The 14,998-nt window shown below is 37.9% G+C and overlaps 1 protein-coding gene across 1 annotated transcript in view; it reads left to right on the top strand.

The window, feature by feature from the left end:
* DNAJC12 (DnaJ heat shock protein family (Hsp40) member C12) overlaps positions 1-9,780 on the top strand; it is a 53,547-nt gene extending 43,767 nt beyond the window's left edge. The window contains exons 4-5 of the mRNA XM_007940702.1: positions 3,393-3,597; positions 9,686-9,780. Of these exons, the coding sequence (XP_007938893.1) occupies positions 3,393-3,597; positions 9,686-9,780 (300 nt within the window). The remainder of the gene's footprint in view (positions 1-3,392; positions 3,598-9,685) is intronic.
* The last annotated feature ends 5,218 nt before the right edge of the window (positions 9,781-14,998 follow it).

Raw genomic sequence — 14,998 nt, forward strand, 5'->3', positions numbered from 1 at the left:
TTTTTTTTTTTAAAGATATGCAGTACTCACTGGTAACAGTCTTTATTTTAAGAGCCAATCTGTTATTTAGCTAAAAGGTGACCTCAGGAGCTAGTTTTGGTTCAAGGTCTATGAGGAATCTCAGGGAGATGGTCTCGCGTACTCTATTCTTAGCCACTGCAGTAAGACATTACCATTTTTAAGGAGGTCATTTGTTTTGTGGAAAGTCCCTGGATGTAGGCTGTTTGATGTTTCCTTATGATTGGATTCAGATTATCTACTTTGGGCAGGAATACTTCTGAAGTGTCGTGTCCTCAGTGCATTGCATTAGGAGGTGCATGATGCCAATTCGTCTCATTATTGGTGATGTTAGTGTTGATCACTCAGTTGAGATGGTGTCCACCAGGTTTCTCCACCGTAAAGGTTCTGCTTTTGCTATTAAGACTTTACCTGAGGGGAGAAACTTTGAGACTAGGTAATTATCCTGATTTTCCTCACATTTTCACCCAATAGTTTCTACATCTTTCGATGATGCTTTCCTGACTCTGTTATTACTGTGCTTCTAAAGTGGTGATTTTCCTAACTCCATCATTGTGTCTGCATTTATACTTGGCATTCTACTACAAGGAAGAGCTTTCCCTTCTCCCTTATTACTTTTGTTTACTTACTTGTTATCAGCACTGACTCATGGATGTGTATTCAGTGAGATACAATCATTACTGTCATTCTGATGCTGGGAATTTTCCCGATTCTGCTAGTAAGCATTCCTTTAAGGTGACTCCTTTGTCTTTGGACATGTCACCATCATTTTTTCAAACAGTTCTTCACTTCATGGTATAACACGATGATCCACATTCATCTTGTACTTCCCATGCTTTAGTACTAGAATTAGCTCTTCTGCAGAGAGTCCTGGATTCCTTTTAGTGGGGAATGGTGTTAGAAACCAAGATCTGAGTTCTCTTTGTGCTCATTGCTACTGAGGTACTGTTGTTCCTCAGCCTTTTCAGCAGGCAGACCCGAGGGGAAAAGTGAGCGTTTCATATTCCAGTATTTTTAAAATCATGAATTCATACTAACGCCTCTGATTCCAATCCAATGCCGCGGAATTCTTCCTTCTCTTCCCTCATTCTGTGTTTGTGTTTGCCTTTTCCTTCAGGAGACCCTTGGCTCTCAGTAACATTAATATATACTTGTCCTACAATACACACAAAATAGTTTCAGAATTGATACATCCACACCATCGTGAAAAACACACCTAAAAATGAGTTCAAGATTTTTTCATACTTTTGTTTAGACTGAAGGCATGTAATCAAAACACCAAGTTAAAAAGAGTTATTTATATTGGTTGTTTATTTATTTTTCTGTCACATAGTTTATATTACTCATCTGAAATAGTTAGATTCCTTTGTTTCTGTTGACGTTTAATTGAAAGGTTTTCTGCCATTCTTTAATTTAAATATATAAAATGTTAATATGGTTCTAAAAGTCCAAAGTAAAAATCTGTACTCAGAGAGGATTTCCTTTCTTCACTGTCCCTTCCATTTCAATCCCATACTTTTTTTTGAAGAGTTCATTTTATCATGGTTGCTGGTGGTGTTTCTCTTTCCTTTTTCCTCTTAATTGTTTGTCAGTATAACTCTACCAGCTTTACTGGGGTCAAAGTTTATGAATAAGTACAATTTTGATAGATATCGCCACATTTCCCTCATAATATTGTATAATGTTTGAGAGGACTTGTGTCTCTCTCCTTTCAGTAACATTCTGCATTACCAGAAATCTGTTCAGCAAATACTGTATTGATTAAATTCCTGCTTTGTGCTACGAGTGTAAGAGAATATGTGTAGTTTGGAATTCTAGTACTTGCCAACTCTGGATTGATCATTGCTGGGAGGGAAGGGTTATAGTCACAGTAGAAGTTGGTTTAATCTCTGACATGGCTCAAGGCATGTAGTCCCAATTTTCTAAAGTTTATCTTTTTTTTTTTTTTGGTTAAATTGTGGGGAAATGCACATCACATAAAATTTTCCATTTTAACCATTTAAAAATATTCAATTCACAAATTCAATTAGCAAAAAACAAAAACAAGGGCATTAGAAGCAATCAAACCTAGGACAAATGGCCCTCGAGACCAGAAAAACCGGATGGTGCCGGCTACCAATGCCAACCACTCAGGAAAGGTTCAAATCCGGAGATCCTCGATAGAGTGGGAGGGAAAATGTCGAACAAAATCCAAAAGCTCAATAATGACCAGCATTACTGGTCAGATGAAATCTGGTGAGACTTCCAATACTATGGCCCTGAAATACATTTGGCACCTGGAATAAAACACACCCCCAGGGGCGGGCTCTCACCCCAATAGTTAACAAGATGTACCACAGACCACTCAACCCAGGATGCCGCACCCACACCCTCAATGGTAATACATCCCTTAGAGCAATAGACCACGGGACATCAGAGGACCAACATTCAAGCTGAAGAAATGCAGGACAAACAGGAGTGCATAAATATGAGGGGCAGAGGGCGAGGGTTACAGGGTAGGGAGGGGAGGAGACTGGGTTAGGGCTGGACATGGCAAATGGGGAATGAAACTAAATGTACGCATGACGTTGATTGTAAAACAAGCTCTTAAAATAAAAATAATAATAAAAATAAAAATTAAAATATTCAATTCAATTCAAGGGCATTAAGTACATCACACCATTGTACATCCATCACCATTCTCTAATTCCAAAACTTTTTCATCACCCCAAAAGGAAACTCCTTTCTCATTAAGCAGTGACTCCCTATTATTTTTTCCCAGCCCTTGTCAACTACTAATCTGCTTCCTGTCTCTATGGATTTGCCTACTCTAGACATTTCATATAAATGGAATCATACAATATGTAGCCTTTTATGCCTAGATTCTTTCACTTAGCATAATATTTTCAAGGTTCATCTATGTTGTAGGATGTATCAGTACATCATTCCTTTTTATGGCCTGAATAATACTCCATTGATGTTTAGGTCACATTTTGTGTATCCATTCTTTAGCTGATGGGCATTTAGGTTGTTTTCACCTTTTGGCTATTGTGAGTAGTTCTGGTATGAACATTCATGTATAAGGTTTTGATTGAACCCAGTTTTTTTGGGTATATGGCTAGTATTGGAATTTTGGGTCTGTGATAGTTCTATGTTTCTGTTTTTGAGGAACCTCTTTAAACCTTTCTGATGCTCCTTATGATATGGGTTTCCCTTTTTAACATTAATCTTCTAAATCAGTGAGGATTAATTGATTAACATCTGGTTAATAATGAAGTCTGACATTCTGATAATCACCACTATAATAATGGTCATAAGTACTACATATTGAACTTTAAATATAGAAAACTACAAGTTTTGATTTGTAATCTGTGTGTCTGTTTTAATGAATTTAGTCAATGCACTGGGCTGTCAGAGGTAAAAAAGACCTCATGCTGGAAGAAGCTGATGAAACTCATACCAACAAGATTGAAAATGAGGACCAGGATGAGCAAAGAGAAAGAAACAAAGAGGTGATGGGTTCAACCAGAGAGAAAACAGAGCAAAAAGAATCCGAGTCCCTGGAGAAGTCACTCTCCCCACAGAATGCAGATTCTCCAGGTAAGTCCTGTCATTTAGCGTTTCCAATTTGCACAGTAGGAAATTCAATGGTTGGTTTAGCATCGTAAAAGATACTTACTTAGACCTTTCCAGCTTGGAACTGAACCCGCCTCCGGGATCAGCTTTCAGCCAAATAATAGACAGGCCTGTGCAGGGAATAACAGCATCACGGAGGAATGTACTTCTCAGTACAGTCAACTATATGAGACCAAAAGAGCAGCATTTGCCCAAAAATGGAGCTCAGAAGGCAGGAAGCGGCAAGAAAGAAGGACAAACGGAAATGGAGAACCCAAGGAGGAAGTGAAAAGGGTGCTGTTACATTGAGGGGATTGCAACCAGTGTCAAGAAACAAAGTGTATCTAAATTATTGAATGGAAAACTAATTTGCTCTGTGAATTCTCACCCAAACTACAACAACAAAAAAAAAAAAAAAATCCTTATAGGAAAGACCATTATAAATAAATAAATAAATAAAAGATAGTTCGCGTTGACACAGAAACTGGAAGATATATTACTTTGTACCTTCCTAACCAGAGAAAGCTTGAGACATTTCTGGGAGTGTCTTCCACTCCATGTAAATTGCATAGCACAGTGCTTTGGTACCTACTGTTATTACCTGGTCCTGGGTAACTGTTACTATTTTCATTTCTTTGTTTATCTAGTCATCTATATCTGCCATCTAACAATGTTTGTCTTGTATGGATGTGTTATATACCTGTACTATTAACTGTCCTTCAGATCTTATTTGAAGTGACTGTCTCATTATCTTCTTTTTAAGAACAGGTGTTCAAGGATGTTGAGGAGCTTTCTGCTTAAAGGCTAAATTCTAATGAGGTGTTCATTCTCACAGTCTGGAAAAATCAACGCAATCACTTCAGATCTTTGAGGAGAACTTTTAACATGCTCACCCCTTGCTGGGAATAAAGGTTCTTGACATTTGATTCAGGAGTCTTTGCTTGTTATCTGAGAGATCCTTCTGTAGAGTTGGCACTGTGACTGCAATAGTCTTGTAACTGGAAATGGTTATAATATAACAGACTGATCAAAGCAGAAGCCTAAATTTGAGAAGGACAGTGCTTTAAGCAAACATGCATGTACAAACACCACCCCCCCACCAGGCAAACACCCCTCACCCCCACCCCAGGCAAACATGCAAATATTTCTCCTTTCAGCCCTGGACTGTTCAGATCCGTGCTCCCTGAGCCCCTGTGGTCTCCCTGTGGCTTTCTGTGTCAGTCAGAACCAGGCATGATCTGAGTTCATAACTGGGGAAGTTTGCACACTCCAAGACTAAGCAGGCATGATGCTGGGGCCCCAGTTGAGTCCTCCTCTCAAGATTCTTTGAAACCTTCTTTCTTTCTTTTAAAATAGTTGTTACAAAAATAGTTGTTTTAAAAATTATTTATATTAAAAGACCCCGGAGTAGCATAGTGCCTAAGGGACTTGACTGCTAACCAGAAGGCTGGTGGTTCAAACCCACCAGCCACGAGTTGGGCAATCTTCTGTAGTGATACTGCCTCGGCAACCCAAGGAGGGGTCGCTATGAGTTGGGTCTGACTCGACGGCACATAACAGCAACAGCACAAAAGACCCGGGAAGGAATATGATCTTACCACTAAAAAAAAGAAAACAATCATATATTTAATTTAACTTAGTGTCTACCCCTTCCCTCCATCCTTCTCTGTGTCTGGCCCCTGAAGTAACCTACATGGATACTTAGGTGTGTTTCCCTCCACATGGTTCTCTGTGCTGATACGGGCCTACGTCCAAGTAAATGTACATTTTTTGAGATCTTTAAAGCATGGGATTACAGAGTGGTTAAGAGTGCACACATTGGAACTGGACTGGGTCCACAACCCAGCTTTTCCTGGGCAAGCTAGGTATCCAACCTTAGTTTTTTTTTTTAATTATGGTAAATGAGACATTTGCTACTTCAACATTTTTTACATGTATAATTCAGTGTCATTAATTATGTTCCTCATGTTTACAACCATCACCTATTTTTTCCATCATACTTAACAGAAACTCAGTGCTGCTTAGGCAGTGATTGCTCCCTTTCCCCTCCTTCCTGTCTTAGTTCTTAGTGGTAAAAATACTGGCATCTATCTCCTAAATTTGAATAATTTAAAGTTTTTTTTTGTGAGGAATATGTAACAATATACATCAAGTATTTAGACATCCTCACATTTAGCGCTAACTCATTCTTAACAGTTGATCATATTCTGCAACGCAGATGTATCATAATTTACTCAGAATAAATTGTGATACCAGTTTTGATGTCCTCTCATTGTGAAGTATATCCTTTAACTGGGTTGAAGAATGAAATGGTGAGGGTCAGGGGAGGGAGGAGCATCTTTGAGAAGCTGCTGTTGGTAAGAATTATGAAATTCTGCCAAAGGATGCATTTACCAGTGTTTCCTCAATGCTGTTTAAGAGATTATTGGTGGTTCTGAGCAGTGCCTTAAATTTTGAGTTTGATATATCAAAGTGTGGTGGCATGATTACTTATGATTTCATTTTACTGCAGTGCAAATTTTATAACTTCAGCGTTTAAGGAATATCATTCATGTCAGTTTTACCAAGCCCCGAGTAGCTTCTCATAAATTACTTTTTAGCACATTTGTTAATTTCCTAAAGCTATGCTTGATACTTACTTTGGAATTTTCTTTTTGATGGCTTTTTTTTTGTGATGAGCAGCCACAAAATAGTCCCCAGTCACACTCCAACACTTCATGGCAACCAGTAAACTATGAAGCATGGCTTCTGAAAACTGGCATACAAGACAATCTCACTTTCTTTCCATGTAAAAATGTAATAAATACAATTCTAGAATTAAAGAGTGTTATGTAGCATGATAGCATCCTGAAGCAAAAAAGAAAAGAAATTAAAATACAGTAGATGCTGTTGATATGCTGCCATATCCCCTGGGTACCTGCCTTTCCTGACATTGCAACTCTCTGGTTCCTACTACAACCATCATGACTCCATCAGAGGCCGTTCTCTGACAGTGGAGCCTGCTTGGCAGCAAAAGTGTAAGTGGTCATGGGAAGCTCAGCCTTCATGACCCTGAGACTAGAAGAACTTGATGGTGCCTGACTACTAGTGCCAACCACTTGGAAAAGGATCGAAATTAGAGATCCTGTATAGAGTGGGAAAATGTGGAACAAAATTCAAAAACACAGAAATAACCAGGATCACTGTTTGGTTAGAGACTGGTGAAACCCCTAAGACTGTGGCCCCAGGTTATCCTTCAGACCTGGAACTGGACTCACTTCCATGTATTGTTGTTGTTGTTATGTGCCCTTGAGTTGGACCCAACTCATAGCTACCCCTCCTTGAGTTTCTGAGGCGATATCACTACGGAAGTAGATTGCTCTCAGCCAAACAGTAGAAAGGCCTATGAGCAGAATACCTATGCCAAGGAGATGCAGCCATTTACCCTTGGGAGATGCACCCTTTAGAACACTCAATTGTGAGAAATCAGAAGGACAGCTTTTGCATAGCTGAACCGACAGGAATACAAAGATAAGAAGTTACATGGGGGGAACAGTAGTTACAGGGAGGAGATGGGAGGAGAGCTGTTTATTATTGGGATTTTAATTGGTGCTGTGAAACAAAATGTATATGAACTGTTGAGAGTAAAATGAATTTGCTTTGTAAATTTGCATCCAAATAACAATAACAATAAAAATTTTTGAAAAAAGTGTCAAAGAGCCAAAAAAAAAAAAAAAAAAATAATAGGTTTAAAAAGACAGGGAATAAACTTTGGGAGCAAACTCCCTTTGAGAACAGCTATCAGCTAGTAAGGAATGAGAGTGGGAGGCTAAATCCCTCAGCCCCTCGCCTTTCAGGTAAAGTAACACTGAGAGGTTCTCATGGGCTCCAGGGATTCTCCGGTAAGATCAAACCCCAACCACTCATGGTGGTAAGCTGCTTGATAACTTATTTGACTTCATTCCTTTCCCCAACCACTGCCAGTGTCTCCTGGGATCACCTCCAAAATGAGCCACTTGTATTCAAATCCTTGTCTGGGTATCTCTTTCTAGGAGAACCTAAATTAGACAACATTTTTTAAAAAACTACAAAAATAACATCTATTTCCTGTAGAAATCTCAGAAAATATGATTAAGCAAAAGGAAGAAAAGACAACTCATGATCTTACCAACTAAAGAAATAACTATTACTGATATTTTGGTATATTTTGATATATATTAAAACCCACTGCCATCAAGTCAATGCTGACTCTTAGTGACCCTATAGGACAGAGTAGAACTGCCCCAGCCAAGGCTGCCCCATCTTTCTCCCATGGAGCAGCTAGTGGATTCAAACCACTAAACTTTTGATTGGTGGCTCCTTCGTATAAGTTAGTATACTTAAAATAGGATCATCCTACACATATTTTGTGTGCATGTTTCAATTACAGATAGAATACCAGCAACAATTTCCTTTTGTTTTTTCCTCAAATAGAAATTCTTTAGATTTGTTTTCTCTGATGATTCTAAAAGAAAGTGCAAATAAATTCAATTTTCCTGATATAAACACTGTTAACTACTTTGTGTATATTTTTCTAGAGTTTTAGATAATATTTTTAATATGAATGGAAGCACATTTTATATATTATTTTGTAAACTACTTGTTTATTAGCAATATTATGGACATAAAACAATGACATATGGAATATGTATTTATTCGTTGCAAAAAAAAAAACCAAGAAAGAGTATAAAATGAAAACATGTCTATTTCCGCTACTCAGGATAACTGTTAATATTTTGATGTACAGGCATACCTCCTTTTACTGCACTTTGCTTTATTGTGCTTTGCTGATGAGTTTTATTTATTTATTTCACAAATTGAAGGTTTGTGGCGACCTTGAGTGGAGCAAGTCTAACAGTACTATTTTTCCAACAGTGTGTACTCACTTCATGTCTCTGTGTCACATTTTGGTAATTCTCACAATATTACAAACTTTTTCATAATTCACACTTAATATAGGGTAATAATATAGGGTAATAACTTTTTTTTTTTAATTTAATTTAATTTTTTTTAAATTAGGATTTGGGTGAAGATTTACAGAGTAAATTCACTTTTCATTAGGGTAATAACTTTTATATGCACTGGGAAACCAGAAAAATTTGTGAGACATGCTTTATTGCGATACTTGCTTTATTTTGGTGGTTTGGACCCAGACCTGCAGTATCTCTGAGGTATTCCTGTACTTCATTTTAGACTTTTCAAAAATTATTTTTTAATGTAAGTACCCATGTAAGTAAGTAAATTTAGGAATGAGATCGTACTATATGAACTGTTTTGTAACTGCCATTCTCTTAGAAATGTGTTATGAGAACTTTTCTGTAATAGCAAATATTTTAAAATTATTAATTTTTTGGCAATTTAAGCAACTGTAGTTTTGAAGATTTAGGTTGTTTCTTGATTTTTTTTTTTAACATTTATGAATTGAAGCATGATAAACATCTAAATCCTTGGGCACATCCATGCTTATTTCCTTAGGAAAATTTCTAGAAGTAGAATTACTGGATCAAAGGTTATAAGCATTTTAATGAGCTTAATAAATATTGTCAAAATTGCCTGCCAGCAGAGTTTTGCCAATTTATACTTCCTCCAGTAGAGAAGGAAGATGACCTTTTCTCTAGTTTTCAACAGTGTTGTTTATTATAATTAAAATAAATCTCACTGCCGTGGAACTGAGTTACTGGTATTTCCAGGGGCCCTTTACCATTGACCTTTTACACACGGCAGCTGTTTGAAACTTGTTTCTAACTTCTTTGCTGGTGAATTGTCAAAATTCCCACCACTGGAAGCATCTATAGATTTCCGTTTATTGTTAAGCATTTAAGCCTGTGGGTTCCTCTCACCCATATAAATTGAAATTCTTGTTCATAAGAATTCAAAAGTCTGCTGAAGTTAATACATTTCCATAAAATATTAATAATTCAATACCAAAGGCTGACTCTTACCTTTTAGTTGTTGGAGTGAAATGATATCACTTTATTCACCAAGTTGTTTTACTATTGTTTGACTTTTCTTTGCCTACTACTGATTATAAAATCTTCTTTTCTCTCTTTTAAAGGTTTTTCAGATGTGAACTCTTGGCACCTTCATTTCCGCTGGTCTGGAGATGCTCCCTCAGAACTCCTGAGGAAGTTTAGAAACTATGAAATATGAAACATCACTGCACCATGGAGGAGGGAGAGAGTAGACCATTCTCTAAGCTGCCAATATGCAGTCTTTGCTCATACCTAAACATTTCATGTTTATGTGTCCTGTTTGTGAATTGCTAAGTTCCAGTTGATTCTTTCATTCATAAAAACGTTCTCACAATGTATTTTTTAAATGAGAATATTTTCAAAAGAATACTTTCTTTCAATGTTTGCATATATTAAGGTTCTTAGATCCAGAGTGGATTGTACTTTATGTGTTTTCCTGTGAATGACATTTATAGAAATCCACTTAATAATTGATTTCTGTATTTAAATATTTAATTGATTTATCATACTCTCTGTTAGTGCTGTATGCATAAGAAATGTTTTCTCTTGACTCGAAATGTGAAATTACTTGTAAAATCCCATGAAGTGAAATAAATAAATTCTTCAGAGTTCATAATGGGTTTATGTGTTAGACTGTGTTCTCTATAGAAACAAAACCAGTAAAGCTTATATATATAGAGAGAAAGACAAATTTATCTTAGGAAAATGGCTCACATGCTTATAGAAGCTGGTAAGTCCAAAGTTCTTGGATCAAATGTCAAGCTGGAGGCTTTTCTCAACTCTTGCAGCTGCAGGGGCTGAGGAGCTCAAGGTTGGCAGGCAGTATACCAGCTGTTGACTCCAACGAATGACGAATCCAAGATCTCCAGGCCAAATGGTGGATTGTTCGCTCACGGACAGGTGTAAGCAGCACAACAGAATCCCAATCCACAAGAGTGTCTCTTTTCCCAGGATGTCCATAAATATACTGGAAGCAGGCCACACCCCTAGGGAAACTCCCTTTCAATGGATTGCTGCTCAAAACATATACATCTGATCCCATCACGGGAATAACCACATCACAACTGCTTAAACCACACAGAATTGTGGTCCAGCCAAGTTGACACACAGCTCCAACTATCACAGTTTATAATTCAGTCATGTTTAAAAAATTATTTGAATACGTATTTCTACTTTAATGTCAATAATTGTGAATTTAAGACATTATGATTTATTTGAAGAAACAGTGTATTTTTTGCAAAAGTTTTTTTGGTATATAAGCAAGTGATAAATTTGTAAATTATATTCTATGAAAAAGGGGCTGTTAGTTAACCTATCCTCTTTAGGGTGGAATTGTTGATGGTTATGTGTATTCTACTTTTTTTTTTTTTGGTTTGTGAACAAGCAAATGAAAAACTAAGAAGAAAAAAGATTTTAGAGCAAGGTTTCCCTCGTCAGTGACAGAGTTTTTACTGGTCCTTGGCAAAGTTAGGAAAGTATGAATATAGCAAGATTTTGGGAAAGCTATGGAGTTCCTGTGTGGTGCAAATAGTTAACAACCTCAGCTACTAATGGGGAAGTTGGAGGTTCAAGTCTACCCAGAGGGCAACTGAAAACCATTTGGAGCACAGTTTTACTCTGCTACACATGGGTGACTTGGTGGGTCACCAAGAGTCAGAATTGATTCAATGGCAATGGGTTAGAAAGCTCAATGTATTCAATATAAAGGCTGCTCTTTATTCAGAACTTATGTCCATCTTATCCTTATGGTTTAAAAGGTGCTTTCTTTTATGAAATAGAGTCAAAAGAGTAGATGAAGACTTCTTCTTTTTTAAAACAACACTCTGTTGGTTCTCTCAACTTTATTTGAAATTTTACTGTTTTATCAGATCCAGAAGTCAGGGCCACCAGATTAGGGAGTTATTTCTATGAATATTTTACCATTTCAGGGTATGTGATTTGGCATTGTTACCATTATCTGCAAATTTAATTTCAAAAGACTATAAAATATATACAAAACAATATAGTTCAAATGAGCTTTTGAACCACAGAAAGGAATAGCTTAAAGTCACAACTGCCTATCAAAATGCCTGGCCCGGGTTAGGAACTCAATGAGATTGAATAAATGAATTTTTTAATCTAACAATCAGAGTTTTGATTATTTTTGCCCCTTTTTTCTACAGACTATCTGGTTTATAGCATTGAAGACTTTAAATGACTGGTCCAGGGGAACACCCGTGACCTGCCCTGTTTTCATTGCAGACTCCTTTAATAAGAAATGAGAAATAACTCCTCTTTAATGGAAAGAAGGTTAGGCAATCTACTTCTGTAGTGATACTGCCTCGGAAACCCAAGGAGGGGTTGCTATGAGTCAGGGCTGACTCTGACTCGATGGCAAAATAACAACAACAATGGATATTTAGATCCCTGGGTGGTTTGACCACTAACTGAAATGTTGGCAGTTTGAACCCACCTAGAAATGCCTTCAAAGACAGGCCTGGTGGTGATCTGCTTCATGAAAGGACTTGAAAACTCTGTGGAGCAATTCTACTCTGCACACATGGTGTAGCCATGAGTAGACATTGTCTCCACAGCAACTACTACCACCATCACCACCAATAATAAAAACATTTATGATGGGCTTATGGGGTTTTATGATGGGTCAGGCTTATGCTCATTGCCATCGAGTCAATTCCAGCTCATGGAGACCCCCATTGGGTTTCTGAGACAGTAAATCTTTACGGAAGTAGATTGACCAGTCTTGTTTCCACAGAGTGGCTGGTGGGTTTGAACCACCAACCTTCTAGTTAGCAGCCAAATGCCTTAGGCACTGCACCAGCAGAGCTCCTAGGCTTATGCTAGGCACTTTATATGCTTCATCCCACTCAATTTAGCATTCCTTAGAGGTCTTTTTAGTAGTGCCTAGGGCATTTGACTGCTAACCAGAGGGATGGTTATTCAAACCAATCAGCCACTCTGTGGAAGCAAAACTAGGCAATCTATTTACATAAAGATTTACTGCCTCAGAAACCCAATGGGGTTGCTATGAGTTGAAATCAACTCAATGGCAGTGAGTTTGGTTTTTTGGTTTTAGAGATCTTTTACATGTAAGCACTAAATACTCCCCTGAACTCAAATACAGTTTAAAAAGGGAAGACAGTGTGCTTTGGACACTGCAGTCTTTCCCTACATTACCTCTAATGGAAAGTAAGGTGGGGAAACTGGAGAACTTTTCTTCATTAATTTGATAAATTCTCAGTATGTCCAGCTCAACCACAATCAGATATACATATAACAACAGCACATTTTCAAAGACACTTGCTTTTGGATTATGACTCATCTACATAGATAGCATAGCAAGGCCACAGGAACTGACAGAATATCCATTGAAGTGTTTCAACAAATGGATGCAGTGCTGGAGGCACTTACTTGTTTATTCCAAAAAAAATGTGGAAAACCTTGCCAACTAACTGGAAGAAATCGTTATTTGTGCCCATTCCAAAAAAAAGGTTATCCGACAGAATATGGAAGTTATTGAACAATATCATTAATATCACATGCAAGTAAGTTTTTGCTGAAAATAATTCAAATGGTTGCAGCAGTATATTCACAGGGAACTTCCAGAAATTCAAGCTGGATTCAGAAGAGGATGTGGAACGAGGGATATCATTGTTGATGTCAAATGGATCCTGGCTGAAAGCAACGAATATCAGAAAGATGTTGACCTCTGTTTTATTGACTATGTAAAGGCATTCCACTGTGTGGATCATAACAAATTATGGATAACATTGCAAAGAGTTGGAATTCCAGAACACTTTGCAGTGCCTAAGGCATTTACTAAGCAGAAGATAGGTGGTTCAAACCCATCAGCTGCTCTATGGAAGGAAGATGGGGCAATCTATTTCCATAAAGATTTGTGGCCTCAGAAACCCAAAGGGGGTTGCTATGAGTTGAAATCGATTAGATGGCAGTGAGTTTTTTTTTAGTTTTAGTTGTGCTTATGAGGAACCAGGACATAGACACAGAGGCTGTTGTTCAGACCGAGCAAGGAGATACAGCATGGTTTAAAATCAGGAAGGGTGGGTGGTAAGGTTGTATCCTTTCCCTATACTCATTCAATCTGTATACTGAGCAAATAATTAGAGACACTGGCTATATGAAGAAGTACGCCATATCAGGATTGGAGGAAGACTCATTATCAACCAGCGATAGGCAGACGACACAACCTTGCTTGCTGAAAGTGAAGAAGATTTGAAGCACTTGTTGATGAAGATCAAAGACTACAGCTTTCAGGATTACAGCTCAACATAAATAAAACAAAAATCCTCACATCTGGACCAATAAGCAACATCATGATAAATGGAGAAAAGATTGAAGTTGTCAGGGATTTCATTTCACTTGAATCCACAAGCAACACCCATGGAAGCAGCAGTCAAGAAATCAGGTGTATTGCACCGGGCAAATCTGCTGCAAAAGACCTTGTGGTAGTTAAGGTTATGAGTCAACTCGGCTGGGCCTGGTTTAGACTGGTTGTGCAACTGGATGTAGTTATTCCCATGATGAGACTGGTAATCAACTCCATGGTGGAATCTACTGGAACAGTTGAGTACCTGCCTTACGGATGTGGTTTGCTTCCAGTATATAAGAAGCATTGAGAAAGGTTTCTGCAGCTTTTTGGTACATTTAGACCCTACAACAACAACAACAGACCCTGTATGTAGTCCAAGCTTCATTTAGCATCCTGCTGTTTCCTCTGATCTTGAGACTGCCTCTGGACTTGAACTAGTGGCCTTTGGTAATCTTGAGACAGTGCCATTTCATTTGCTGACCTTGGGCTTATTAGCCTCACCAGCCAGCAGCTGTCTGAGTGAAGAGACACCTTTGGCTCCAGTGTGCCAGGAGCAAGAAGCAGAGCTGAAGCCCAAGGTCAAGGGGCTTTCACCAAGCCCTTAGAGCCTGTCACTTTGAGCTAGGACTTCTAGCCTCCTAAACTGTAAGTGAATAAACTGTTTGTTAAAGCCACCCACCTGAGGTATGTTTTCTGTTAGAGCAGCACTAGGTAACCAAAATAGACCTCTTTAAAGTGTTAAGGAGCAAAGATGTCACTCTGAAAACTAAACCTAATACAAGCCAAGGAAGACCGGTTAATATGACTATTATTCAAATTTATGCACCAACCACCAAAGCCAAAGATGATGAAAATGAAGATTTTTATCAACTTCTGCAGTCTGAAATTGACTAAACATGCAATCAGAATGTGCTAATTATCACTGGTGACTGGAATGCAAATTTGGAAACAAAGAAGAATCACTGGTAGTTGGAAAATTTGGCTTTGGTGACAGAAATAAAGCTGGAAATTGCATGGTAGAATTTTGCAAGACCAATGACTTATTCATTGCAAATACATTTTTTTCAAC

This window comes from Orycteropus afer, unplaced genomic scaffold (assembly GCF_000298275.1).
Source record: "Orycteropus afer afer isolate SDZICR_OR568_19922 unplaced genomic scaffold, OryAfe1.0 scaffold00070, whole genome shotgun sequence".
In the NCBI taxonomy this organism is placed as follows: domain Eukaryota; kingdom Metazoa; phylum Chordata; class Mammalia; order Tubulidentata; family Orycteropodidae; genus Orycteropus; species Orycteropus afer.